At 42.2% G+C, this 26160-nt stretch overlaps 6 protein-coding genes across 6 annotated transcripts; 2 read left to right on the top strand and 4 right to left on the bottom strand.

Moving 5' to 3' along the window:
- Positions 1-27: 27 nt before the first annotated feature.
- Positions 28-2432, bottom strand: LOC120415680 (F-box-like/WD repeat-containing protein TBL1XR1). The gene is made up of 4 exons (XM_039577267.2): positions 2146-2432; positions 1052-2082; positions 873-989; positions 28-806 (listed from the first exon to the last, which is right to left on the bottom strand). Exons 1-4 carry the CDS (start codon positions 2201-2203, stop codon positions 423-425), a joined length of 1590 nt encoding a protein of 529 aa, XP_039433201.1. The 5' UTR covers positions 2204-2432; the 3' UTR covers positions 28-422.
- Positions 2433-6436: 4004 nt separating this feature from the next.
- Positions 6437-7494, top strand: LOC120415684 (60S acidic ribosomal protein P1). Its single transcript, XM_039577268.2, has 2 exons — positions 6437-6652; positions 6986-7494. The coding sequence occupies exons 1-2, from the start codon at positions 6578-6580 to the stop codon at positions 7250-7252; spliced, it is 342 nt and encodes a 113-aa protein (XP_039433202.1). The 5' UTR covers positions 6437-6577; the 3' UTR covers positions 7253-7494.
- Positions 7495-9016: 1522 nt separating this feature from the next.
- On the bottom strand, positions 9017-10367 carry LOC120415690 (ribonuclease H2 subunit A). The gene is made up of 2 exons (XM_039577285.1): positions 10047-10367; positions 9017-9856 (listed from the first exon to the last, which is right to left on the bottom strand). The coding sequence occupies exons 1-2, from the start codon at positions 10261-10263 to the stop codon at positions 9069-9071; spliced, it is 1005 nt and encodes a 334-aa protein (XP_039433219.1). The 5' UTR covers positions 10264-10367; the 3' UTR covers positions 9017-9068.
- Positions 10368-10455: 88 nt separating this feature from the next.
- Positions 10456-13539, top strand: LOC120415688 (gamma-tubulin complex component 4 homolog). The gene is made up of 3 exons (XM_039577283.2): positions 10456-10631; positions 11440-13175; positions 13231-13539. The coding sequence occupies exons 1-3, from the start codon at positions 10566-10568 to the stop codon at positions 13370-13372; spliced, it is 1944 nt and encodes a 647-aa protein (XP_039433217.1). The 5' UTR covers positions 10456-10565; the 3' UTR covers positions 13373-13539.
- LOC120415691 (protein arginine N-methyltransferase 6) lies at positions 13363-14307 on the bottom strand (the record flags this gene model as incomplete). Its single annotated transcript, XM_039577286.2, has 2 exons — positions 13363-13510; positions 13577-14307. Coding segments are annotated over 2 exons (855 nt in total), but the record flags the coding sequence as incomplete, so codon positions are not given.
- On the bottom strand, positions 14292-21370 carry LOC120415686 (uncharacterized). Its single transcript, XM_039577271.2, has 6 exons — positions 21310-21370; positions 21101-21243; positions 18854-19137; positions 18713-18793; positions 17379-18638; positions 14292-15509 (listed from the first exon to the last, which is right to left on the bottom strand). The coding sequence occupies exons 2-6, from the start codon at positions 21237-21239 to the stop codon at positions 14604-14606; spliced, it is 2670 nt and encodes an 889-aa protein (XP_039433205.1). The 5' UTR covers positions 21240-21243; positions 21310-21370; the 3' UTR covers positions 14292-14603.
- Positions 21371-26160: the final 4790 nt, after the last annotated feature.

The following is a 26160-nucleotide window of genomic DNA, read 5'->3' as shown; positions in this document are numbered from 1 at the left end:
TTTCTACAGCACACACACTTTCAATACTTGTTTTTGAGTCGAAGATAATTTTGAATATTAGTTTTATTTTATTTTTCTAACGCGCTAGCCGAAATTGTTTTGAACGTTTATTATGCATGCATTTTTTTTTTGTTTCTCGATATTTACGAACGGGTAGCTTATATCTCGGGGGGTAAATGCCTCTTGTCAATGCCTTCTTTTCTTCTTCCTCTCGCTGCAATATCTCTCGAGTCTGTCCGTCTACAAACTATAAACTTACCAAGCTAAACTGAAGAAAAACTAAGGAAATAGTTCTGTTTAAAAATGCCGGTGCGCGTCCCATTTGGGGACACGACCCACGTCCGCTCCGTCCCAACTCGTTAGGAGTTGCTCGCCTTCTTCTCGGCCGCGGTCGCCGTCGTCGTCGTCGGCGTCGCTCCCGCTCATAACTTCCTCAGGTCCAGCACAAAGACGCTGCCGTCGCTGGCGCTGGCCCCGACCTTGCTGCCGCGCGAGTTCCAGCACACCTCGAAGATGCCGCCGGTGCCCTTGTAGCTGTGCACCAGCTGACCGCTCTGCGTGCTCCAGATGTGGACGCACTTGTCGAAGCTGCCCGACGCCAGGAACTTGCCGTCCGGGCTGAACGCGACCGAGTAGACCGGTTCGGTGTGCTTCGTCAGCGTGTGGATGCACGCGCCCCGCTCGACGTCCCACAGGCGGACGGTTGAATCGAACGACGCGGACGCCAGGATGAGGTTCATGTTGGGGTTGTTGGTACCGGTGCCCGTCGGGGACCACTTGATCGTGTAGATCTCCTTCGAGTGGGCCTGGGGGAGAGGGGATTGATTGGGTTTAGTATGGGTTTTGAGCTTGGTTTGTTTCACGGAACTCACCTGCAAATCGTGCACGCACGTGTCCTGCTTCATGGACCAAATCTTGAGCGTCATGTCGTCCGAGCACGAGGCCAGCAGCTGCCCCTGCGGATCCCACTTGATGGCGTTGACTTCGTTCTGAAAATCAAATCAAAGGTGAGTTGGTTTGTCATTGGTACAAGATCAACTTCCACACTAACCGTGTGTCCCTGGAACGACTTGATCGGCTTGTCCACGCCCAGCTTGCACACGTGAATGCACTGGTCCGTGCTGCAGCTGGCAAACGACTGGTTCGACTGCCAGTCCACGTCCAGCGCCGGTGCCGAGTGGAAGCTAAACTGCTGCGTGCACTGGCCGGTGGCCGCGTCCCAGATGATGGTCGTCTTGTCCACACCCGCCGACAGGATGTAGTTGCCCCGTTTGTTCCACTTGAGCGCAAAGATCGGTCCCTTGTGCTGTCCGAGGGTGCTCGCCAGCAGGCCGTCGGTGCGCCAGATTCGTGCGTATCCGTCGTACGACCCGGTGGCCAGCAGCGTCCCATCGCAGTTCCAGTCCAGCGACGTGACGTCCTTGTTGCTGGGCACCTCCGTCCCACCCTTCTGGATGCAATGCCGCAGAACCAGCTGGTTCGGGTTCGTCGTATTGTCCGACATGTCCCAGATGCGGGCCGTGCTATCGCCGGAACCACTCGCCAGCAGGTCCGTGCTCGGATTCCACGCACAGATAAACACCTCGCTCTCGTGTCCCCGCAGCACGGTGGCCTTCGAAGCCGGAATTTCAATGCTCTGGTCCACCTCCATGCTGTCGGCCGGGGCCGGTGTCGAAGCGGACGTCGTGGTCGTCGACGTTGTCGTCTGTGCCGTCGAAGTCTCCTCATTGGCAGTCGCCCCACTCCCGCCACCACCTCCACCACCACCACCACTTCCGCCGGTTCCTCCGCTACTCGTCGTCCCGTTCGTCTCCGCGGCCTCCGTTTTAATCGTCTGCTTCTGCTGGTTCTGCATGTTCTGCCGGATGGCCACCACCTCCGGCATGACCGCGTCAATCAGACTCAAACTCTCGACCAGCCGCTGCTCGGACCCGTCCTCCCCAATACTAATCTCCGCCTCCGTGTATTGCAGACCCTTCTGCAGAATGCTGAGTAGGGCCGCCGGCGGAACCAACGCGCCATTGATGTTACTCTGCGAAATGTGCGACTCGATGCCGAACGTGTACGCCGAGTGGGAAAACCCTAAAGAAAAACAATCTCAATTCCGGAATCACCAAACAAAAACACCCGCGCCGCAGAACTAACCTGACTCTTGGAGGTAGCGGTAAACAAGAAAATTGACTTCGTCCGATGAGAAGCTCATTGCGGCGGCGGCAGCAACTTTGTGTGCAGCAGTTACCGGAACGAATTACGGGGCGACTTGGGGTCGCGAGCGGTAAGCAACCACTGCCAATCGATTTCGCGCGCCGATATCTCTTCAACAAACGACGAACAAGGTAATTTTTGCAATTTTTTCTGATAGAAAATCACTTTAAAAACAAGCCCGCAATTTTTTCCTCTCGGCACCATTCGACATTTTAGACACTTTTTGTTTGACGTTGTCAAAAAGTGACGGCGGCAGCGCCGCCTGGATGGACAATCCGAGAATCAGAAACGTTTGAAAAATCGCCTGCAAGGATGCAATCCGCAAATCACGCTTGGAAGTGCAACGTTGCGTTGAACAAACAACATAGACAAGTCGACGTCAAACGACTACTCACGCAGAAAAACAAGGCATATTTGAATCAACAAAACATTTTGTTGATTTGAAAATCATATTTTTTGTTGAATTAACGCCTAGTGGGTGTACAGAGTAAATAGAATTATTATTCGTTAATATATTGACGTTGTTATTGATTTATTGGTTAATAAATCAATGAAAATGTTATGACCGAGGTTATGACCTACATTTGCACACCTTGATTTGACAGTTGACAGACAAAAACAACAACATATTTTTGGTGACAAAATTTTACTATCTGAAGAATACTACTGCTGGAAATTTTCGGAGAAAAAAGTCTGGTTTGGTCCTAGATTGGCCAAAATCGGGCACAGTAAGATCTAACTTCCGGCGCAATGAAGCATTTGCTATTGCACGGGTTTGACGGAGCTCAAAACAGATGCGAAAGAAGAAAATATACTTTTAACAATCGTTTTCTCCGGTGCGGCTCGCGGAGGAGAAGGAGGAGGATTCTATATCAATGGTTGGAATGATTTTCCGCGCTATCTCTTCAACATTTTGAAACGAAAAGGTAGCAACTGCTCTGCCAACTACCATGACCACGCTTATGTCCTTCCAATTGTTTCCTCTTGCGTAGTGGAAGAAGTCCTGCTTTTTTGGTCTCGCTGCCGATTGTTTTCCTCCCATTTTTGCTTTTTAAATGATTGAGGAAGCAACGGAACAAGACCTGGGTCACCGGAACATGGTACCTTCCTTTCGCGTTTGCCACAGGCAACTTGTCCAGAATTTTCTTTCCCAATACACCACCCAGAGACGCTAAAACAACGCGAATGGCAGGTGCACAGGATTGGCCATGTTCCATTTAGAAAGTGGTTCTGAAAGTGCTTCATTGAGATTGTTGTTTTAGGGGGCCTTTTCCTTTATTTTTCATGTTAAACAAATGACTAGGACCTCTTCTAGTCTCCAAAACATGATCCCCTAGATCAGCCATTCTCAACCTTCTTCTAGGCTGGTACCCCCTGCCATGTAAATCAAGTAGGCCCGGTACCCCCGTTGAGAATCGCTGCCCTAGATGATCCCTTACTTTTGCCACATTGATTTAGGAATCTCGTATAGTTCCGGCCACTGAAAATAATAAATTGAGCTCAAAAATATCTGTTCCAGAATAACCGCCGCCAAAATGCTTGCATCATGTTTACGTTTGATTTGACATTTCATTTTTTCAATGTCAAAGGGATCAAGGATTCAGAGAACAAGGTAAGGTCGCGTCTAGGGTCGCGTTAAGGGGTCAAGAAAAAGCTTAAGGCTAGTATGGAGATCGGAAGGAAAGGGTCAAAAAACAGCTTTACGAACAGCAGAGCAAAGGAGAGGGAGCGTTTTCTTAGGGGCTTTTCTTCACCCTCTCTGGCTTGCTTTCGCTGCCGCTGTTGCCCATTTGAAATTTTTCTTGACCGACTCCTTCCGAAGTGCATACACCGCTTATTGTAAGGTATGAACTTCGGAAGAAACCGGTCAAGAAAAAAATCAAATGGGCAGCAGCGGCAGCTAAAGCAAGCCAGAGAGGGTGAAGAAAAGCCCCAAGAAATCGCTCCCTCTCCTTTGTTCTGCTGTTCGTAAAGCTGTTTCTTGACCCCTTTCCTTCCGATCTGCGTACTAGCCATATACGAGAAACTTTAACATTCAAACACGTCAATTGGGTCCTAAATTGAAGCTTAGATTGCTGACATTATTGTTTACTGTGATAAAGTTTATTTTTCTGGTACAATGACCCTTTGTACGACCACAAAGAGTTTAAAATGGTCGAGCGTTTTGATCGAATGTCAGAGGTGACATTTGCAGTTCTTGTTTAAAATAGTAGGCGTCGTAATTAGATGATAGTTTAATTTGTTTAAGTCATTTTTTTCACTTGTGAAAATTCATCCTTTTGCCTTCCTCATCTCAATGAGAAAAGGCTATAAAATCCAAGGGGCTGGAAACTCTAATATTTTTTTAAAATACTGAGTATATTAACGATATTCCAGTATACTTGTTAGTATACTAACCGAAACGCAATAAACTGTTAGTATATTAAGATACTCTCAGTATATTGGTAAGTATACTGGCGATATGTAAAGGAAATAATAAGTATACTAACATATATTTTGATATACTGGTTGACATAATAATTATAGCTCTAAGAGTTTCCAACCCCTTGATAAAATCACTCAAAAAATGAACTTCTTTATTCGACCTCGTAGAACCACCTTCACGTGTACCTATCGACTCAGAATCAAATTCTGAACAAATGTCTGTGCGTGTGTCTGGATGTGAGTCCGTGCAGCAAAAAATATGCACTCGAATATCTCTGGACTGGCTGAACCGATTTGGACTGGTTTGGTCTCATTCGATTCTTCTTGGGGTCCCACAAGACCCTAGTTAATATTATGAAGTTTAGAAAAGTTTTTCGAAAGTTATGGTAAAAAAACTATTTCAGCTAAACATCAAAAAAAGGGGCTCGTAAAAGGGTGGTTTTTGTAAGAATACCCGTCATGCTATACCTTTTTAGAAAGGTATATAAAAGACATTTCCAACGCATCCAACACATTGAAGATCTGACAACCATATCAAAAGTTATGAGCACTTTAGTGTTATTTATACACTTTTTTGATGCCGGATCTCAAATATTTTGAGAAAAAAGTTGTCCGGATCTATCATGCGACCCATCGTTGAATAGGCAATCAAAAGACCTTTCCAATGAGCCCTAAAGATTGACCTATCAAAAGTTATGAGCACTTTAGTGTTTCTAATACACTTTTTTGAGGCCGGATCACAGATATTTTGATAAAAATAAGGCCGTTGCAAATATTTTTGTCTTCCTCACCTTACTGAGGAAAGGCTATAAAATCACTCGAAAAATGAACTTCTTAATTCGACCTCGTAGACCTACCTTCACGTGAGGCATCGATTAAAGTTTCTTGTAATTATAAGTAATCAGAAACAGTACAATGCAGATAAAATGCTTTTAAATAAATAAAAAATACCTTTTTCCATAATAAAATCAAAAAAAGCCAAAATATGTACGTCAGATAATAGTAGGGCATTCTAAATAACAAAAACGCCCGAAAACGGCCCTACTGAATCGACAGGGGAGGAAGAAGCGTGGGGACACACCACCATACGCTCCGAGATTTGGTTGGGAGCACCGTGCTAAGAAGGTTTGGTACATACTCCGGGACCTTCTGGGATGGGACACTGTATTTCCACGAATTTAAAACATTCAGTTGTTTCATTTGTAAAACTATTTTGCCAACATTGAAAATTTAATAGCAAATTGCTGAATAATTTTCGAATCGAATGCAGCAGAAATCGTGCCGATTCGATTTGAGGGAAGGAAGTTATAAGCGTTTGACGGATGACGCAGTAATCCAGGGCCTTCGGCCCGGTTTTTTCGGAATTGCACCCCAGTACCTTCGAGTAAGACGTAGTCTACGTCAAAAAGAAGAATATAGCTTTGAAACAACAAAATATCTCGATTTAACACAACAAAATGAGAGAGTTGATTCAATGCAAAAATTTGGTTGATTATATTCAACAAAATATTTTGTTGAATCAAACCTCGTACAGGTTGATTCTTCAAAACATTTTTCTGCGTGTAGGTACCAGATTATTTTCCGACCGGGAAAGTGCGATTTCGAGTTACCGTGCAAAGGAAAAAAAATCAAGAAAAAAATTTGCACAAATTCAAAAAATGGTGGCCAATAAGATCCCCGTCTGTTTTCAGCACTCAGCGCCGGTTGCATACCTGCCGGCGTTTGCTGCGTTTCTCGGATCGGCCGCCCAACACTGGCGCCACTTTTGACACTTTGCATTTCCGGTCTGCGCTCACCAACACCACCAAGCACCGTACAGAAAAGGCGAGTTAACGTGTGCCGCGGCTCGTTCAGGCCTCTTTTCCAAAGTTGATTCCATACTGTGCAGTGTTCTCTACCGGAGCTAAGGTCATCAAATTGACGACTTGCACGGTTTTTCGGTTCAAACATGGCTCTCAACAAAGCTGAACTAGCCTGTGTGTACTCGGCGCTCATCCTCGTCGACGACGATGTTGCCGTGACCGTGAGTATTCTGGGGCCGGAAAAGGCGGATTTTTCGTGGTCGATTCCCGGGTTGGCACTTGGCGAGAAAAAGTGTGCGCGCATCGTGTAAACAAATTGGTGGCGTTTTGAAATTGCAACATCGTGGCAGAATTCAAGTTAAAATGTGATTAATTATGGGGGAAACCAGTTAAAATCGTGAAAACCCTGTCGAAAAGCGTTTGATTTGTGTTTGCAAACCGCGAGGATGATTTTTTTTTAGGTTATGTCAAATTTGTTTACATTGCGCTCCCGGAACCACCTCCATCGACCGTAACTAATCCGTTTCCTCTCTCCTCTCCCTCCCAAATCACAGGATGAGAAGATCTCGACCATCCTGAAGGCCGCCAACGTCGACATCGAGCCGTACTGGCCCGGTCTGTTCGCCAAGGCCCTGGAGGGAATCAACGTCAAGGATCTGATCACGAACATCGGATCCGGCGTCGGTTCCGGTGGTGGTGCCCCGGCTGCCGGTGGTGCTGCTGCGGCCGCTGCCCCTGCTGCCGCCGAGAAGAAGGAAGAGAAGAAGGAGGAAGAACCCGAAGAGTCCGACGACGACATGGGCTTCGGTCTGTTCGGTTAGGTCTGTCCTTTTCTGTCCGCCTCCGTTCCCCGTCTCATCGGGAAGACTGGTGGGGTGGCCGGCGGGTGTTTGGGGCGTGTTGCGAGGAAAGGAACGGGCGGGCCCACTATCCTGTCTGGTTGGTTTCTTGCCCCCGTCCCCATCCGACGGCTGCACCACACTTTCGTACAGTTTTAATGTACAATTGTACAAATAAAAAAATATTCGCTTCTGGTTGAACCGAATTAAAAAAAAAAATTAAACGCCACGTTGTGATGATTAATCCGAACACTCGAAGCCGGAACCAGAATCGGTTCCGGAATGGCCAATATGATGACGATTGTACTTAAAAAATATAACTTGAACTCGTCGAGATTATCTTAAACAAGTTACGGAATGACCAGGTACAGCTTCAAAGCCTGCTGAGTTTTTTTAAAAGGTTCTCAAGGAGCCATTACACTACTTTTTCGTGTTTGACAGTTTGCTAAAATCGCAAACAATAAGGCAAAAAGTTTGCAGGCTGACGTTTGTATTTACAAACAAATCCAGGCAAACTGTTAAAAAGTGCGAGTTAGTTGGCCTTGCTTCCTCAGAATCTATTTTTTTTTTTGTTTTCTTAAATATACTTGTCTCGGTATTTTCAAACCCTCAAATATTTATTTGCAAGTACTTTTCAAGTTTATGCAATTTATCAGCAAAAATGCGCTTCCCGAACACAGGCGTAAATTAGAAATACCTAGAATCTGGATACTTAATCTGTGTAGCACTCAAGCTCGTAGTATCCATCCGCATAATCAACTTCGATTGCCTTAAAGAATGCTGTCGGGCTTGAATGGGCTACCGGATTTTGGACCTATAAGCGATCCCGTGTAGGCCTTGACCCGGCAGTCCAGTTTCAGGAGCTCGGTTACTCTGTTCTCCAGGGCCCTTTACTTGCCTTGGTTATTTACCACCATCGGCGCAACATTTGCTTGGTTCATGCTGGGAGCAAAAAGAGTAATCTGTAACCCACACCGCCGATACAACTTGACCAACGCAGCGTACAATAGCCGAAGCTTAGCCTCGGGATGGTACCTAGACCCACGTTTAATTCCGGTCTCACGGCACACGTTGTCGTGCAGGATCCAGAAGTCCGGCTTTGTGACGATTTGAATCGGGCAATTGGCCAGAAACGATCATAAGTACATTGTCTCTCTCTCCGAATTCAGTCCACAGCGACACAAGCTTGGTGACGGAGCGCACTTCAAGAGCTTTACCAATAGCTGCGCATGGTTGAAATCTGGATCGGATCGAGATGCTCGAGAGTGACACAAAGGTGCATTGCATCGAGCAGGATCTAGAAGTTTGGCTTTTCGATTGATTGCATCGGATTCCGTCAACTGTCGGGCACTTGTCCAGAAACGGCCAAAACAACATTGTCAGCCTCCGAATTCAGTCCACAGCGTCGCAGAATTGGCGGCGGAGCGCACTTCGAAAGCTTCGCAAATAGCTGCGCCAAGAGTTTGGTGGGAACCACCCGGTGTCCTATAGCTTTCTGGAAAGTTTCCAGAGTACCGAATTTTGATGATGCTGTAGATAAGAACATCAAAATCTGCCTCGCTTTCGGAAAATTGATAGCGAGATTCAAATTGATTTTACCCGCGGCTTAATTCGAGAGAAAATGTGTGTTATGAAAAACCATTCACGTTTTTTCTTCGACTAATGACAATACTTTCGACGCGCAGTGCCTACTTGATTGCTTCCAATATGATGTTACCTCTTATTAGTTGTTTTTTTTTTCAGATATTTTTTTTTAAATTAAGACTAATTTATTTTAAAACATTTAAACAAAAAAAACTCAGATCTCCGCCACGTGCTCCAGATGTCTCTCGCGGAAGTACTCGTGACGCTTCCGCTGCTCGTTCCGATCGGCCGCAAAATACTTGGACAATTTCTCGCTTCCATAGGTGGCCTTTGCCTTCTCCTGCTCCTCATCTTCGTCGTCAAACTCCACGTCGAACGCCTTCTTATCCAGCGCGTTGGACGCCGTCGACCAGCTGAACCGAACCAGCCGCGGAAACCCAAACACCCGGTCAAAATCGCCGAGGAACTTTTTCGTAACCGGATCACCCGGATATCCGCTGCCAAATTTAACCTCCGGATCCGTTCCCTCGCGGAACTTCCACACCTTAAGCGCGTGATCGCGGCTCACCTTGGCGCAGATACTGGCCGCCGATACGATCGGGTACGTGCTATCGGCCTTTTTCGCGACCGTTATCTTAAAGTTCGGGAAGATGAGCTTCAGCTTGGCCTGGTACTTTTCCGGCGGACCGACCGTGTCCACGTACACCTCGGCAATGTTGACGCCGGCTTCGATCGCCTTGTGGATCAACCCGATGGCCGAATCCATCGAGACTTCGTTGAGCGAGCGCTTTGAGCGGCGCAGCATGGACATCGAGATGTCATTTGGGGAGATGACTTCGACGGCCCAGCCGATGCTCTCGGTGGCAAAGTCCTGTTTGTTCATTTCGTCGAAGATGTGCTCGCGCTTTTCCTCCGTCAGCTGCTTGGAGTCGGCAAAGCCCAGCTTCTTGAGGACGTCCTTTTTGTCGATAGGACTGAACGCAATGCCGTACACCATGGGACCTGGAGGGAAGAATAGTATTTTAAGAGTTTTAGCAAAGACTCCAACCATCAGCTTAAATTAACATTGCAAAGATATGAACCCAGTAGAGCCCATTTGAGGAATTGACGACAATACGTTTAGGGAGAATTGAAACAGCCATTTTTATGCAAAAGATGATAATACTGCTAATTGATTTTAGTCCCAACTCACCCAGCACCGGTCCCCGGCCGGCTTCGTCGACGCCCAGCACGCACGGCTCGTCCTTGCACAGCTGCGGAATGTCCGACAGGTACACGAAACTTTTGGCATTGTCCTGGCCGGCGATGTACGGCCCTAGCGAGTCCAACCCTTCGATGCGGCCCCTCTTAGCCTCCGGCTCCTCGCCGTCCGGATCCGGCTTCACTTCCAGCTTGGGCGAGGAGGACATGTTTCTGGATTAGATTCCGCACTGAACTCAAACAAAATTTATCAACAAAACAAGCTTGTGAACGAGATTTGGCGCCCTTTCAGGAAACTGTCACAAAGTGGCTGCGTGCGCTTGTTATAAAATTTGTTTGGCGCTGTAACCTTTTGAAAAGAGTCTCTATTTTCGTTTTTGTGACAACTGTCACATTTGAACGTTGAATTTGATAAACAAATGAAGAACCGGCTTAAAAATAATCAAGTTTAATCGGTTTAATCTAATTTCTGTTCCTTAAATACTTTTAATTGTTAAGTTTAGTCTTCGCCATGATCCACGACATCCTGTTTACGTTGTTTTCCTCGAATTCGGACCTCCCGATCGAGAACTTCACGGTAAGTTGTAAACATCTGTTCGGCAACCAAGTAAACTGCAAGCGAAGCAGAACCGGCTGCTAAAGATGATGCTAAACCTAGATCTGAGATGACGAGCTCGGATTGCAGATGTGCAGAAAGGCGTGTACGCAGAATTCACTGTTCTACAAGGGATACAGCATGTATAACAAACTGCCTGAGGCAGCCAAGAATACTAGGATCATCAACGAGTTCAAAAAGCTTGTGTAAGACTTTCGTGCGACAACGACCGACGGAATAAAAGTGTGAACCACGGCGGTACTGTGAGGAAGAGCATGTTATGACGGCCGCCCATCTTCATAATCGGAACACTTGGGGCCGCAAAAGTAACGCAAATTTGGGCGCGGTTATCTACTCGTAATCCATTCATGCTACAAAAACGTATTTACAAACGGCAGATCGACTTGCTTTCGCTACCACTGCTGCCCATTTTAAATATTCCTTGCCCGGTTAATTTTAAGGGCGTATGCCCTTGGTGAGGAGCCAGTCAATATCAAATGGGCAGCAGCGAAAGCAAGCCAGAGCGGCTGAAGAAAAGCCCCAAGAAATCGCCCCCTCTCCTTTGTTCTGCTGTTCGTAAAGTTGTTTCTTGACCCCTTTTGAGCTGCGTATTGGCCCCAAGTGTGTACTCTACATTAGACCTTAAAACTTAAGCCAACCTCTTTGACTTAAACAAAAGCGCGCTCGAAATGCACGTTTTCAGTTAGTATTTCAAAATTTGTTAATATCGGATCAAATGTAACTTTCCGCATAGTTTCTTCCAAGATGTAAAGTCCACACCTTCCCCCAGATTCCGGAGGTCGCGTCCACCTTCCTGCACCCGGGAGAGATCCAAATCCTGGAGGACCTCATCCGCATCGCGAATCAATACAAGGAACTGAAAAAGTTCGTCCAACACTACGGCACCCAATCGGCGGGGTTGATCAAGCCGAAGCAGCAGAAACCGTCGGAGGAACCGCTGCCGCAAGGGCTGTATCTGCAGGCCCTCGCCGACGGGCTGGATCTGGCGGTGAAGCCGTACCGCGATTTGATCGTCCAGCTGGAGGCAAACTACCTGAAGCGGCCGAACTTGTCGCTGATCTTCATTTACCACCAGGTTTCTCAGTATCAGTCGCTGTTTGGGTTTTTGCTGCGACTGGTCAGCGGAGTCGTTACGCAGCGGATTCATGGGTGTGCCCTGCTGCAGTACCTGCAGCAGCATTGTCTGCATGGGGACGAGCGGAACTATCAGGCGGTTAAGTTGATTCAAAACTCCGTCTACGCGATCTTCATCAAGCAGCTGTTTGGGTGGCTGCTGCACGGCAAGTTTGTCGACCAGTTTGGCGAGTTTTTCATCCAGCACGTGGACAACACACGGAGCAGCCCCTCCGCGGCGGGAACTCCGTCCGTGTCGGTGAACTCGTTCTCGGACAACGCCAGCATCAACACGGAGCTGTGGCGGTACGAGATTCGGCGGGAGATTTTACCGTACTACTTTCCGGCCAGCTGGGCCGAGAAGGTGCTGTTTATCGGGCAGACGGTGCTGATGCTGAACTGCGACCCGCGGGATAGTGCGGAGAAGCGGATGATTGGTGGTGGGGAGAGGAAGGTCGCTTGCGAGAAGCGGTTTGCGACGGTTAAGGAGAGCTTGTGGGGCGAGCAGGAGTACGAGTTCTTCAAGAAGTTCCATCAGCTTCAGATGGATGAGAATTTGAACATTGCCAAGTTTGAGCACATCGTGGACGAGATTAAGGTCCGGGTTACGGAGCAGATGTCCGAGATCGCCATTAAGGAGGCGGATTTGGTGAAGCAGTTGAAGCTGATCAAGGATTACTATCTGTTGGGACGGGGAGAACTCTACTCGGAACTGCTCAAGCAGACCAAATCGATGCGACTGGCCGCAAACAGCGTCAACATCACGGAAGATATCGAGCAGTTCTCGTTCGCGCTTCCCCCGAAGGACGAAGTGGAAAGCGCCTGTTACGAAACCAAGAGCATTCTCAGCTACATTACGCTCAAGTACAAGGTAAAGTGGCCACTCCACCTGCTTTTTTCGCCCAAAACCCTCGACAAGTACAACGAGATGTTCCGGTTTCTGCTGCGCATCCGGAAGATCCAGTACGACATCCACCAGGTTTGGACCTTCCAGCGGGAGAGTAAAATCAAGAAAAACTCCGAACTGCTCCAGTTCCGCAACAAGCTGATGTTCCTGATCGACAACCTGCAGTACTACCTGCAGGCGGACGTCCTGGAGAGCCAGTTCAGCATCCTGATGGCCGCGATCGGCGAAACGAAGGACTTTGAACGGATCCAACGGGCGCACACGGTCTTCCAAGCGAACGTGCTCAGCTTGTGCTTCCTGATGTCGAACAACAGCGCAAGCGACATGACCAACACGACCGGAGTCATCCACGTCAACGAGAACCCGGTGCTAACAATCCTCGATAAGGTGCTGGTCCTGGTGGACAAGTTCTGCTCGTTCTGCACCAGTTGCAAAGATCCGATGACGAAGATCGAGCGGCAAGAGTTCAACGGTTACGATCAAGCGTGAGTATTTCTTACTTCTTTAAAATCTCAAAAACTGACTCAAATTTTGTCGCAGCTTCAAGAACCACGTGGACTCCCTGCTGAAGCTGTTGATCGGCCTCAAGGCCGGCCCGAGCAGTGCCCCCCTCTCCCAGCTGCTCCTCCGGCTGGACTTTAACCACTGGTTCAGTAACAACTCGCAAACTGCTTCGTCTTAAAACACTCGCTCTCTTTATTGATCAACCTCCATCGACTGCAGGTGGGCCTTCATAAGGATACACTTGGTCATTACGCACTCGCACGGTAAGCTGTGCTCTTCCTTTTCCGCGTCCAGCAGCGTCAGCTGCAGGTTGTATCTGCAAAATAAACATTGTTACAAACTTAACACTCTTCATTTCTTCAAGCTTCGAAAGCAGCGTTACCTTCGCCGATTTTCCGCATTGCGCGCCAAGCTCAAACTGAACGCAATCGGGTCCAGCTTGTCCACCGTCTCGCACGCATCCTCCGGCAGCAAAATCACGCTCTGCTTCCAGTGCGTCGCCGGACTGTTGGGATTCGTGCTCAGGACCACCTCCTTCGTCGGTTCGCTCGCGTTCCCGCTGGGAAAGCTGCAGTCGAACCAAATGCAAACGCCCTGGAACTTGCCCGCCTTCTGGATGATCAGCACCTCCTTCATGTCGAACTCGTTCAAATCGTCCGTGCTGACCTCCTTCAGATCCAACCACGCCATGATGTGACCCTCGTGAAGCAGCTGATCCCCCTCCACGTTCAATATTTCCGGCTTGTCCGACTTTTGCTTGCGCAACTCCCGCCCAAAGCACCGCAAACTCACCCCCGACAAGCTCTCAAACTCGTCGAACCTGCCCGGCACGCTGCACGGAGCCACATAAATCGTGGCCGTATCCGGAAACATCAACCCACTCGGCTTCAAAAACTTGTCCCGCGCGTAAATCACCGAATCCAGCATGCCCTCGTGCAGCAGAAAGAATCCCATCCACTCCGAAACGATAATGTCCACCTTCCCCTCACCTTCCGGCAGCTGAAAATCCTCCACCTTACTCTCAACCACCTCAACGACCCCCTCAAACCCGTTCTCTTTGACGACCTCCCGCGCAAGTCGGGCCAAATTGGAAGCTTCCACGGCGGACAAACACGGCAAAGTTTTTTGTCACACTGGTCATGTGTAACATAACCACCTGCACCTTTTTAGATTAGAAATGAAGGTTTCTTTTTTAATAAAAATGATATTAATCTTATCCCCCCAAGGCGTGGGGCCGGCTCCGTCAGCCCAAATACGCCGGTGACATCCTGGCGGTGCTCTTCTTTGCTTCTTCCTCTTCTGCGAGAAAGCCGTGACTGGGTCGGGGCTAAATCGGTTCGAAATCGTCAAGGACCACCGTTAAGTGACAAAAATTTAAAAAATTCTACGTTCGAAATGAAAGTTTTTATTTATTTTTCAGTGTTTATTTTTTTAACAAATTCCTTATAGCTAAAAGGCTCTCCATTTACTGTACAAATATTACTGAGATTATTTTTAACAATATCTGACCCCCCCCAAACCCAAACATCACTTAAAGAAATGTTATAATAATCTAAATCATAAGATTTGGGGTCAGCATTTTCGAAGCCACGACAAACTAGGTGTATTTTTCCTAGTTTGTCGTGGCATTCTCTAGCTCTATAGATCTTATTTAAAATGGTAACCTTATTATCTAATACCTTGTAACATTCTAATTCACCCTTTTTAGGGGGCACCCTCAACTCTCCTACATGAATGATTGTTTTTTGATAAAGTTTGGCAGCCTTCAAATCTTCACGTTCCATTGCTGCCCAGGGTCCGGTGTTCATTTTGCCATTAAACGGGATGAGATTAGTTAGGCAATTGGCTACGTACTGTTTCATCAGATCGTTCATATGACCAACTGGAATCATATGAAACAGTACGTAGCGCTTCTCATTCAGATTGTACATCCGCACCCTCCTCACCGGTAAAATACGTGGATCTTTATAATATCTGCGTTCTAATAAGAAGAGTCTCTCCCCTTCCATACTCAACTCGTATGTGGCATATTCTGCCGTTTTCCTCTTCTTATTATAATAAATGCAGGTTCCAAATTCCGAGAAGATCTGATAAGGAAAGGGAAACTCGAAATTTGGAACTTTGAGTGGTGTTCGGGTAAGGGTTATCGGAGGGTGCGGATTTTGTGGACCCTGGGCAACTGGTTCGATCTTTTGCCGCTTCAAACCTCCGCTCGAGGCCAACGCTTCATCCTTCTCGTCCACGCCCGGGAACTCCAGGCGGGATACTTCTGCGAAACGTTTCACCATTTCGTCAACCGCTTTTATCTGCCGGCTCTGAAAATAATTCATAATAATTCCCCGATCATTCGGATTCTCGAATCGACTTATTCTGGAAAGATTACATCCCCGAAAATTCCATTTTCCCTAATTTAATTGTACCGATTTTCTTTTTTTTCATATATTATATTTTCTTAGATAATAGCTAAACAGTTTATTTTGTAAATATTTAGGCAATCGTTAATAACTCGGACACTTACTTTTCGTTATTAATAGATCTTTGTATGGAAAATATCAAGGTGACCACTCAAATCCCATTTTATTATTCCCGACTTTTTCCCTGCTTTTCCAAAACCTCAAAAAAAAAGAAATTTCTTTTCTGATGAATGATTTCATTTCTTAAAATCTTTATAAAATGTCAATTTATACTATTTAACAATTAAAAATCAAAAAGTTTGAGTAAATAAAAACATAAATTTTATTAATTATTTCTTAAAACCTTCAACCTTTTTTCAAAATTAAAGCATTGTTTTTAGTAAAAAAATAAATCATCAGATTTTGAAAAATTACCAAAAGATTTACGACAATATAAATTTCTATTTTTATTTTTAAAATTACCAAACATATTTTTTTAATTTAAAATTATTCTGATTTTCTGTTCCATGTACCGTTGCCTATCTCAATGGTTGAAGTATTTTGTCTAGCTCTCGCTCTTTAGAGGGAGATAGCAAAAAAGTTTGATTTAAAATTACAGGTACAATATGACTTTGAGAAAATTGCGATTTGGTTTTGCCTTCCTCACCTTACTGAGGAAAGGCTATAAAATCACTCGAAAAATGAACTTATTGATTTGACTTCGTAGACCCACCTTCACGTATACATATCGACTCAGAATCACGTTCTGAGCAAATGTCTGTGTGGATGTGTGTAGGTGGGTGGGCCAAAAAATTGTCACTCGATTATCTCCGGACTGGATTAACGGATTTTGACCGTAGTAGTCTCATTCGATCCGTCTTGGGGTCCCATAGGTCTCTATTTAAAATCAGCAAGTTTAGTTAAGTACTTCAAAAGTTATGTTAAAAAAAACGATTTTGGCCTATGTCCGGAAGATAGTAAAAAGGGTGGTTTTTGCAAAAAAAAACCCTATCACGTAATACATTTTCAGAAAAGTATTAAAAAAACCTTTCAAATGAGCCTAAAACATCGAGGATCTGACAACCCTATCAAAAGTTATTAACACTTAAGTGTTATTTATACACTTTTTGGAAGCCGGATCTCAGATATTTCAATAAAAATGATGTCCGGGTTCATCATGCGACCCATCGTTAGTTAGATATTTGAAACACCTTTCAAATCTGCCTAAAACATCGTGGATCTGACAACCTTATCAAAAGTTATTAGCCCTTAAGTGTTATTTATACACTTTTTGGAAGCCGGATCTCAGATATTGTGGTATAAATATTGTCTGAATCTTCCATGTGAACTATCGTTTGATATGTTTTTTATCAGTCCTTGTCGATTTTTCTGAAATATTGAAGGTCTGTGAACCCTATCAAAAGAAATGAGGAATAAAGTTGATTTGTTAAACATGTTAAGGGGGAATGTTGCCCTTTTTACTGAATGTATTGACTTTATGAATGTGAGGAAGGCACCAACCACCTAAAGGTGGATTAAATAACGTTTTTTTTTTTCAATAAATCACACATTACCTTTACCATTTTTTTCACTTGCCACCTTGTCAATATTGATCAAAATCCATACGTCAATTTATTTTTATAATGGTAAAAATGCTGATTACCGGGTTCTGGGGATTTGATCGTTCATGGGAAATGGATGTGACTTTTCGGGGATGTTGAAATTTTGAAAAAAGTGTGAGTTTCGGATAATTGTATAGAATTGATCTTAAAAGAAACAAAAAAAAAATACCAGTTCTCTATCCACCATCTTCCCGTTCACGTCACCTCTGTCCTCTTGGCTGACGACCGGAGTGACCTGTGACAACAATCTCGAGGCGTGAGGCGGAAGCTTGATAATCTCTCGCGTTTCGCCGGTATCGGACTTGGCGCGGCACGAGCTGTCGTCCTGGTTGACATCCGGCAATAATCTCGAGGCGTGAGGCGTGGCTAGTGGTATAGTGCGAGGCGTGGCTTGTGGCTGATCCGGAAGCTTGATAATCTCTCGCGTTTCGCCGGTATCGGACTTGGCGCGGCACGAGCTGTCGTCCTGGTTGACATCCGGCAATAATCTCGAGGCGTGAGGCGTGGCTAGTGGTATAGTGCGAGGCGTGGCTTGTGGCTGATCCGGAAGCTTGATAATCTCTCGCGTTTCGCCGGTATCGGACTTGGCGCGGCACGAGCTGTCGTCCTGGTTGACATCCGGCAATAATCTCGAGGCGTGAGGCGTGGCTAGTGGTATAGTGCGAGGCGTGGCTTGTGGCTGATCCGGAAGCTTGATAATCTCTCGCGTTTCGCCGGTATCGGACTTGGCGCGGCACGAGCTGTCGTCCTGGTTGACATCCGGCAATAATCTCGAGGCGTGAGGCGTGGCTAGTGGTATAGTGCGAGGCGTGGCTTGTGGCTGATCCGGAAGCTTGATAATCTCTCGCGTTTCGCCGGTATCGGACTTGGCGCGGCACGAGCTGTCGTCCTGGTTGACATCCGGCAATAATCTCGAGGCGTGAGGCGTGGCTAGTGGTATAGTGCGAGGCGTGGCTTGTGGCTGATCCGGAAGCTTGATAATCTCTCGCGTTTCGCCGGTATCGGACTTGGCGCGGCACGAGCTGTCGTCCTGGTTGACATCCGGCAATAATCTCGAGGCGTGAGGCGTGGCTAGTGGTATAGTGCGAGGCGTGGCTTGTGGCTGATCCGGAAGCTTGATAATCTCTCGCGTTTCGCCGGTATCGGACTTGGCGCGGCACGAGCTGTCGTCCTGGTTGACATCCGGCAATAATCTCGAGGCGTGAGGCGTGGCTAGTGGTATAGTGCGAGGCGTGGCTTGTGGCTGATCCGGAAGCTTGATAATCTCTCGCGTTTCGCCGGTATCGGACTTGGCGCGGCACGAGCTGTCGTCCTGGTTGACATCCGGCAATAATCTCGAGGCGTGGGGCGTGGCTAGTGGTATAGTGCAGGGCGTGGCTTGTGGCTGATCCGGAAGCTTGATAATCTCCGGCCCCTCTTCACTTTTGTCCTTTTTTAAAATTAATGTATATTATTGTCAATGAAGATAATTATGAATATTTTTCTATTAACCGAAATAATTACCTCTTCCTTTTGCGAGGCGTAGAGCAGCTCTTCCGGCACGACTTCTGGCTCGTTTAGCAGTTTTTTTTGTTTGCCGTCGTCCTGTATTTTATTAAATAATATTATTTTTAATGTAGATTGATAATCAAAGTATATTCATACCAAAGAGAACATGACCGTAGCTGCGGAAGTTGGATCTTTTCTTTTATAACCAGTCCAACCTGGCGGGGCCTTTCTTAATTTGGGGAATTCACTTTTTAGGGTTATCGCTTCCTTTTTTTTTTGTTTTTGTTTAGTTAAAATCTTAACTTTAATTAATTTTTTTTCAACAACTTTAATATGATTCGCATGATTAGAGAGGGAAGCCGGTAGAAAGGACAAGGACTGTGGTGGTGTAGGCCGTTTATAGCCGGTCCATCCTGGTGGATCTTCGCGATTTAATCGACCTGTAAAAAAAAATTGTTGTATTGTCGCAAGCTGGGCATCACATGACCATCTACGACAACGATTTCGAATTGGGTTTCTGTGAAGGCCTGTGGAATCAGCTAGCTTCGATCGAACATCCTCTCTAATTTAAATCGTTTACAAATTCCGTTTCAAACGCAACACGCAACAACCGGTCCCGTGTTCGAACCGATTGTTGCGTTTGAAACGGAATTTGTATACCATTCTAATTAAATTCCGTTTCAGAAATCGGATTGATTTGACTGAGTGGCTTCTAATTCTGGTGCAACATGAGAAAAGGGCGGATATGCATTTTGACAGATGGAGCAATTTTGCAAATTCCGATCCAACAGGTGACTTTTTCACAAAACCCGAAATGTAAATCAATAGTTGGCTCTCTCAGCTACCCTTTAACATAGCGGGTTTTGTTAAATAGTCAACTGTTGGCTCGGAATTTGCAAAATAGTTATAGCTGTCAAAATGCTTATGCGCCCTTTTCAAATGTTGCTCCAGAATTGGTGAATTTTCAAATGTGAATTGCCCTTTGGCCGCGCAGCAAAACCTTCAATAGGGTAGTGTACCCAGTTTTCGCCCTGCACCAGTTTTCGCCTTCTGGATTTAATATTTATTTTGCTAACTTATAATATTTTTTGGTTCAATATATTATGCAGGTTTACATATTCATATTCATTCATTTCTAGCACTAACTGAAACATTAATAGTGATTTTCTTTTTTTTATAATTTTTTTATGCTTTTTTAAAAAAGCATAATTGGGTCCTAAAATTAAGCTTAGATTGCTGATATTATTGTTTACAGCGAAAAAGCTTACTTTTCTGAGTACAATGACCCTTTGTACGACCAAAAAGAGTTTAAAATGGATTTTTAAATCAATTTTGAAAAATTAACCTCGTGGTCCTTCTTGACAGAAAAGCTCCTACTTGACAGCTCGTTCCAAAGGGACCATAGTTGATCCATCGAAAAAATGTTGTCTTGTCAAACAAAATTTTTGCATTAAAATGAAGAAAAGGGATTAGAAATGGTTTTTAATCGTGTTTTTTACCGTTGAACATGAAAATCGACATAGGGCTTTAGTACCCAATTGCAGCCGCCATAATTTTGACAATTTCAACCACAGCGGGTAATTTTGTTAATGATGGGAAATAACTTATTTTGTCCGCAAATAAACCAGTTATTGTTCACCATAAAATTTTATATAATCGCAGCGAAATTTGCTTGAAAACTTATTTGGAACATTGTAGGCTAATTTTAAAGATTAATAATTCTTTTTAATAAAAGTCATTCATTCCCAGTCACGGATATTTCTAGCAGAACTTGTTCTGCTAGAATCCTGCTAGAATGATTCTAGCAGGCTTATCAGAATACTGTAAGAAATTTGCTAGAATATTCTGACAGAGCAAAATTTGACGAAAATGACGTCATTTGCTGAACCGATTTATGGCGAATGTGATTGCCGCCATTTTGTCAAGTTTCCAAGTTCTTTCATTTTCTTTTGTCGAAGGAGATTGACGTATTTTCTGCGCCACCAACTAAGTTAATTGTTTCAATAAAATGGCCCAACATAAGTAATAAATCTTTTCTTAATTTCAGCAGGTATACAAACAAGATGGATCTTCTGACCAAAACCACGGAAATCGTCAAAATTGATAATGACACAATGGCCCAGGGACAATCGCTAGGACGGATCAGACCGAGTACGACTGTGTTAATGTTGTTCAAATAATCCTCAAAAAATATGCACTACGTGATATATTGATCACCTTGGCGAATATATATATTTGTTTTTACTAAAACTATAAAAATATCTCAAAATATTTTGCAAAAAAATAAATGGAAAAAACCGTGCAGTGCAGTGTTCATTTATGATACATTTGCTTTTTTTCATTTAATTTTTTTCTATTAAATTGTAATATTAATCACTATTGCTATTTTTAATACAAACTTACCGAAAAAGAAGGCTGGCCGTACATCGACGTTGTTGACGGCCGACGAGCCCGGAATTCCGCTCGATTCTCCCGCACCGTTATTTCTCACAGACGGAAGGTCAGACGGATTGACCATCTCCTTGTCTTGATGCATATCCATGATCCTGTATGTTTTGTTATTTTATTATTTTATTTTTTTAAATATTTTTAAAGATTTTTTTTAAACTTACGAATTGTGAAATGTAGGCCCACGTGATCGTTTTGAGTTTTGAAAATGTGTTCAAACTTCAAGGCATGCTATGATTTGAAAATCTATAAATGGCAACCGGAAATCAATTTTCGCTATTCTCCGCTAGTTTCACATGGTTGATTTTAAGGCCTTTAAGGGAGCGTTCTTTTATTATTGAACGCAAGAAAAAGCTGACGGTTAAGAGGAATTGCAGCAAAGCTAAAAGACACATGTCGCCACCTATGAACAAATAGCGTAAACCTATGATTTTTTGAAAAAATGTGTTTTTTCCTTAGGGGTCGTGCATAAACCACGTGGCCTCCTTAGGGGGGGGGGGGGGTTGAAAATCTGACCAAAAAAGGCCACAAAGCCATGGGGGGAGGGGGGGGGGGGCGACGGCAGACCACGTGGCCTTTAAAAAATACTTTTAAAAACATCATAAAATTGAGCTAATTAAATTTAAATACATGCATACAGTTCATGTTTCAGATTAAACGCATATTATTATTTTATTTATAATTACCACGTATATTTCAATTTCACTGTATCAGTGATGGAAGAATCGTATCGAACTTATCGATTTTCAAGCAAACAATCTTTTTGTTTCTTTATCAATTTTTAAATTAAGAAATAGCTCTCAACCGGAAATATGTTTTTCTTTATGCTGAGAAAATTTTCTTTAACTTTATTCAAGGAACACTGAAGATTGGTCTTTTCATACCTGAAATAAAATCACTCAAAGGACACAATAAACTAAATTGAAGTTTAGAAGTGTCAACCAAACAACACTCAGTTTTCAAACGCCGATATCTATTCGTGAATCAAATTTCAATATAATGTCATTCAAGATCAATATATATTTTTTTATAATACCGTTAAAAGAAGAAAAACTCATATTTCTTTTTTTTTAAATAAATATTTCAGCAACCAAAAGCAAGATCAAAAATGTAACATTTTAGAGAATTTCATGATCTTTTAAATAGTTATTATTACAATTTAAAAAAGATAAATCATTTGCCAAATTTATCATTTTGCAAATTCATCCAGACTACGATTCAAAAGCAAAAAAATAATAATAGAAAAATACAAATAAATTATTTTTAAAAACTGCTAACTTTTTTAATTTAATGCTTTTTAATCGTTTATTTGCACAGAAAAAAAAATCAATCCTCGTAATCGTGAATAAAGTTCACGAATGTCAGAACCACGAAGGAATTTATTCATGAGTATGGTGCATTTGCACTATGAACGTGAGTATATTCCTTCGTGGTTCTCGCATTTGATTTCGAGAACTGATTTTTTTCAGTGTGGTTTGATTGTATGGAAATATTTAAAAGCACGATTTATAAACTCATGTAGCTTGAAGAGTCTAAAAGTATTTATATTTTAGCATTTATATTTTTAATGCATTTCATTGCATTATAATTTTATAATTCTGGCCTTCAGTTTAAAATCAAATCACTGCTTATTTATAATTTTCATGTTTTGTAGGATTTACAGAAAAAGCTATGTTTGTAGAATCTTTTTATTTTCTGTAAAATAATAATAAAATTTTATACTGTTGAGTAAATGAACCAGAGTGACTCCTCAAATCCCGACTTTTCCAGAACCTCAAAAAATATGTGCTTGTTGCCTGAAGAATCATTTCAAATCAAAAACTTTTTATAAAAAGTCAATACAAACCATTGGACAAATTTCTTTAAAAAATCATTCACAGTTTTATTTAAAAAAAAAACTTTTATTTTGAATATTAAATTCCTAAAAACTTCACTTCAAAAATGGAACCATAGTTTTTATTTAGCGTAAAAACATAAATAATCAGTTTTTGAAAAATAACCGAAAGCTTAACAGTACCTATTATTTAAATGTTTATTTTTTTTTAAATTACTTATTATATTTTTTTTTGAAACTTTAGCTGGCAATGAAAATGATGATAACAACAAAAACAGGCAACAAAATTTTAAATTTTATTCATATGATTACCTTTATTATACAATCTTTACATATATTTTTTTACATGATTCTTTAGAAGAATTTAAAAATATCTAGGAATTCGTTGAAAGATATTTTACCAAGTATCCTTTAAAATTTTGTAAATTTCGATATTTAATTTTTTGAATCAATGTCGATTTATCGAAGTGTCAGTATTTAAATGTTTAAACTTTTTGTAATGTAAAATGTAGTTTGATGACCTTTTTTATTTTATCTAATTTTTATACGAATGTTTCTGAAAAAAATTTCTTTAAACTTATTTGTAATAACTCAATCAAATTCTTGTTAATTTAATTCAACCAATAAAAAATTCGATTCAATTTGTTTCGTTATTTAAATAACAAGTAAAGTCTTTTACATGCTATTTAAAAACATTATATAACGTTTATTAATGAATTTCTTATCAAATGAAGGCTTTTTAACATTTTTACAGCAGAAAACGGAAAAGGACGTAAAACTTCAGAAAAAAACAATATTTTTGTAAATTCATTAATATACTGAGCTGAGGGTAAAAAGCGTTGATTAACATATTTACCAGTCTTATTTGCGATTTGAAGATTTTTAATTATTTTTTTTAGCGTTAAGAAGTTTTTAATTTTTTTATTAAAAACTAAAAATCTTTGGATTTTTTAGAAATTTAAGTTTTCCGAAAACTGAAGATCAATCCTTATCTATGGTATGGAACCTATATTCACACAAAAGTTTAAGCGAATCAAACATTTGGCAAACAATATTCGAAATGACTGAATGAATTTAGTTTAAGATTTAAAAATATTAACTACAAATAAAAACTGTGTGAAACGTAACTATACGCTTATGTAATCGTTGAAATTTAACACTTTTTCATAATGGCTTTATTGGCTTTGTTGTTGTTTAAAGTTTAATGTTACCTTTGACTAGTTTCATTAAGATTGATGCAGGGAATCATGAGAAATAAGCGATTTTGTTCTTCAATCCAGCAGAAAGGAATGCGATTTTTGGCAAGTAACCTCATTTTGGCGCCACCTACATTTGAAACACAGTCGCGCTGCAAAACCTCATTCGCATGGTTGATTTAAAGGCCTTTAAGGGAGCGTTCTTTTATTATTGAACGCAAAAAAAGCTGACGGTTTCGAGTTTTTTGCACACGCAGAAAAATAAAGCAAATCTTGATTTTTGTTGAATCGTTCGTTCCCTCTCCTTTGTTCTGCTGTTTTTAAAGCTGTTTCTTGACCCCATTCCTTCCGCAGCTTTTTCAAAACATCAAAACACTTTTTTGAAATTGAGAAAATCAAGGTTTGTTTCTACGCAAAATCGGCGTTGATTATATTCAACAAAAATTTTGTTGATTCAAACCTCGTACAGGCTGATTCTACAAAACATTTTTCTGCGTGTAGCAATATTTTTTATTATTAGTTAGATTTTTCTATGAGACAACTGTAATTTTATAAAAAGATAAAAATTTGGACTATTTGGCAAGAAAGGCTGTCCATCAAATATGTTATCAACTATATAAATGTTGATTTGTTTGATATATAGGGAAAATGTTCTTAAAATTACCATGTTCGGGTTCTCAACATTTGCTAAAAATGCTGCTTATTAAATTAACTGTGGCATTTCGGTAAAAGTAAACGCAAATATGGTAAAATCTACCATACTTCCATAAAATTGCATGGTAGCAATTGAGGTTTTGCAGCGCGACTGTGTTTCAAATGTAGGTGGCGCCAAAATGAGGTTACTTGCCAAAAATCGTATTCCTTTCTGCTGGATTGAAGAGCAAATGCGATTATTTCTCATGATTCCCTGCATCAATCATAATGAAACTAGTCGCAAAAGACGAGAAAAATTATTTGCTTTAAAGTAATGAACATCAATTTTTGGGCGCGCAAAAATTTGTGAACTTTTTCTTTAAAAAACTTGTTTTGGAACACGAAAAAATTAGTTTCCTCATAAATATCAATGAAATAAACAGTTATATAGTTGATAACAGATGTGTTTACGTATATTCAACAATTTTTATTGATTTTTGACCGACTTTCTTGCCAAATAGTCCAAATTACTATCTTTTTCTAAATTTACAGTTTTCTCATAGAAAAATTAAACAAATATTGGAAAGTTGTACATTAATTTGTTGGAAATAATTTTTCTCATCCGAATCCGGCATAAGTTTTATAAAAATGTTGATAATGAAGGAAAAAACACATTTTTTCAAAAAATCATAGGTTTACGCTTTTTGTTCATAGGTTGCGACATGTGTCTTTTAACTTTGCTGCAAAACCTCAATTGGCGTTCATGAGCAAAACGATATGCGACACCTAGTGTTGAGTAGTAGAACAGAGCGAAGAATGTCGATTGAAATTTTTGCCCGTTGAGGTTATGTATGCGAATTCTGTTTTGTTAAATTCCAGCGTTCAAAATAACTTTTGAGCAGAAATTCGAGCTGATCCTTTGTTAACTTTTGATGCTCTATCATTTTACACAATATTTTTTTTTCAAAATTATTTTTCTTCAAAATCTTTTTTATTGGCGTTCATGAGCAAAACGACATGCGACACCTAGTGTTGAGTAGTAGAACAGAGCGAAGAATGTCGATTGAAATTTTTACCCGTTGAGGTTATGTATGCGAATTCTGTTTTGTTAAATTCCAGCGTTCAAAATAACTTTTGAGCAGAAATTCGAGCTGATCCTTTGTTAACTTTTGATGCTCTATCATTTTACACAATATTTTTTTTTCAAAATTATTTTTCTTCAAAATCTTTTTTATTGCGTTAATTTATAGAGGGCAAAAAGTTTACACTCGTACTACTTCAATTTTTTCTCAAAAGTTGTTCTAAGAGCTGTAAATTCAATTTTAAGTTTGCATTCCTATATAACCGAACAG

This window comes from Culex pipiens, chromosome 2 (assembly GCF_016801865.2).
Source record: "Culex pipiens pallens isolate TS chromosome 2, TS_CPP_V2, whole genome shotgun sequence".
NCBI classification, from domain to species: Eukaryota; Metazoa; Arthropoda; class Insecta; order Diptera; family Culicidae; genus Culex; species Culex pipiens.
The sequence above is the reverse complement of the archived record's forward strand: the minus strand, read 5'-3'. Positions and strand labels throughout refer to the sequence as shown.

What these genes read in the sequence shown, in the direction of transcription:
- LOC120415690 (XM_039577285.1), bottom strand. Translation starts at nt 10,263, where the DNA reads ATGTCCTCCTCGCCCAAGCTGGAAGTGAAGCCGGATCCGGACGGCGAG. An exon ending in CGGCCGGGGACCGGTGCTGG is followed by an intron (nt 9,857 to 10,046) that starts GTGAGTTGGGAC and finishes TCTTCCCTCCAG; the next exon opens with GTCCCATGGTGTACGGCATT.
- LOC120415684 (XM_039577268.2), top strand. Translation starts at nt 6,578, where the DNA reads ATGGCTCTCAACAAAGCTGAACTAGCCTGTGTGTACTCGGCGCTCATC. An exon ending in ACGACGATGTTGCCGTGACC is followed by an intron (nt 6,653 to 6,985) that starts GTGAGTATTCTG and finishes CCCAAATCACAG; the next exon opens with GATGAGAAGATCTCGACCAT.
- LOC120415688 (XM_039577283.2), top strand. Translation starts at nt 10,566, where the DNA reads ATGATCCACGACATCCTGTTTACGTTGTTTTCCTCGAATTCGGACCTC. An exon ending in TCCCGATCGAGAACTTCACG is followed by an intron (nt 10,632 to 11,439) that starts GTAAGTTGTAAA and finishes ACCTTCCCCCAG; the next exon opens with ATTCCGGAGGTCGCGTCCAC. An exon ending in TTCAACGGTTACGATCAAGC is followed by an intron (nt 13,176 to 13,230) that starts GTGAGTATTTCT and finishes ATTTTGTCGCAG; the next exon opens with CTTCAAGAACCACGTGGACT.
- LOC120415686 (XM_039577271.2), bottom strand. Translation starts at nt 21,239, where the DNA reads ATGGATATGCATCAAGACAAGGAGATGGTCAATCCGTCTGACCTTCCG. An exon ending in ACGGCCAGCCTTCTTTTTCG is followed by an intron (nt 19,138 to 21,100) that starts GTAAGTTTGTAT and finishes TTTTTTTTACAG; the next exon opens with GTCGATTAAATCGCGAAGAT. An exon ending in CTACGGTCATGTTCTCTTTG is followed by an intron (nt 18,794 to 18,853) that starts GTATGAATATAC and finishes AATAAAATACAG; the next exon opens with GACGACGGCAAACAAAAAAA.
- LOC120415680 (XM_039577267.2), bottom strand. Translation starts at nt 2,203, where the DNA reads ATGAGCTTCTCATCGGACGAAGTCAATTTTCTTGTTTACCGCTACCTC. An exon ending in AGTCGTTCCAGGGACACACG is followed by an intron (nt 990 to 1,051) that starts GTTAGTGTGGAA and finishes TTTGATTTTCAG; the next exon opens with AACGAAGTCAACGCCATCAA. An exon ending in CGTGCGTGCACGATTTGCAG is followed by an intron (nt 807 to 872) that starts GTGAGTTCCGTG and finishes CCTCTCCCCCAG; the next exon opens with GCCCACTCGAAGGAGATCTA.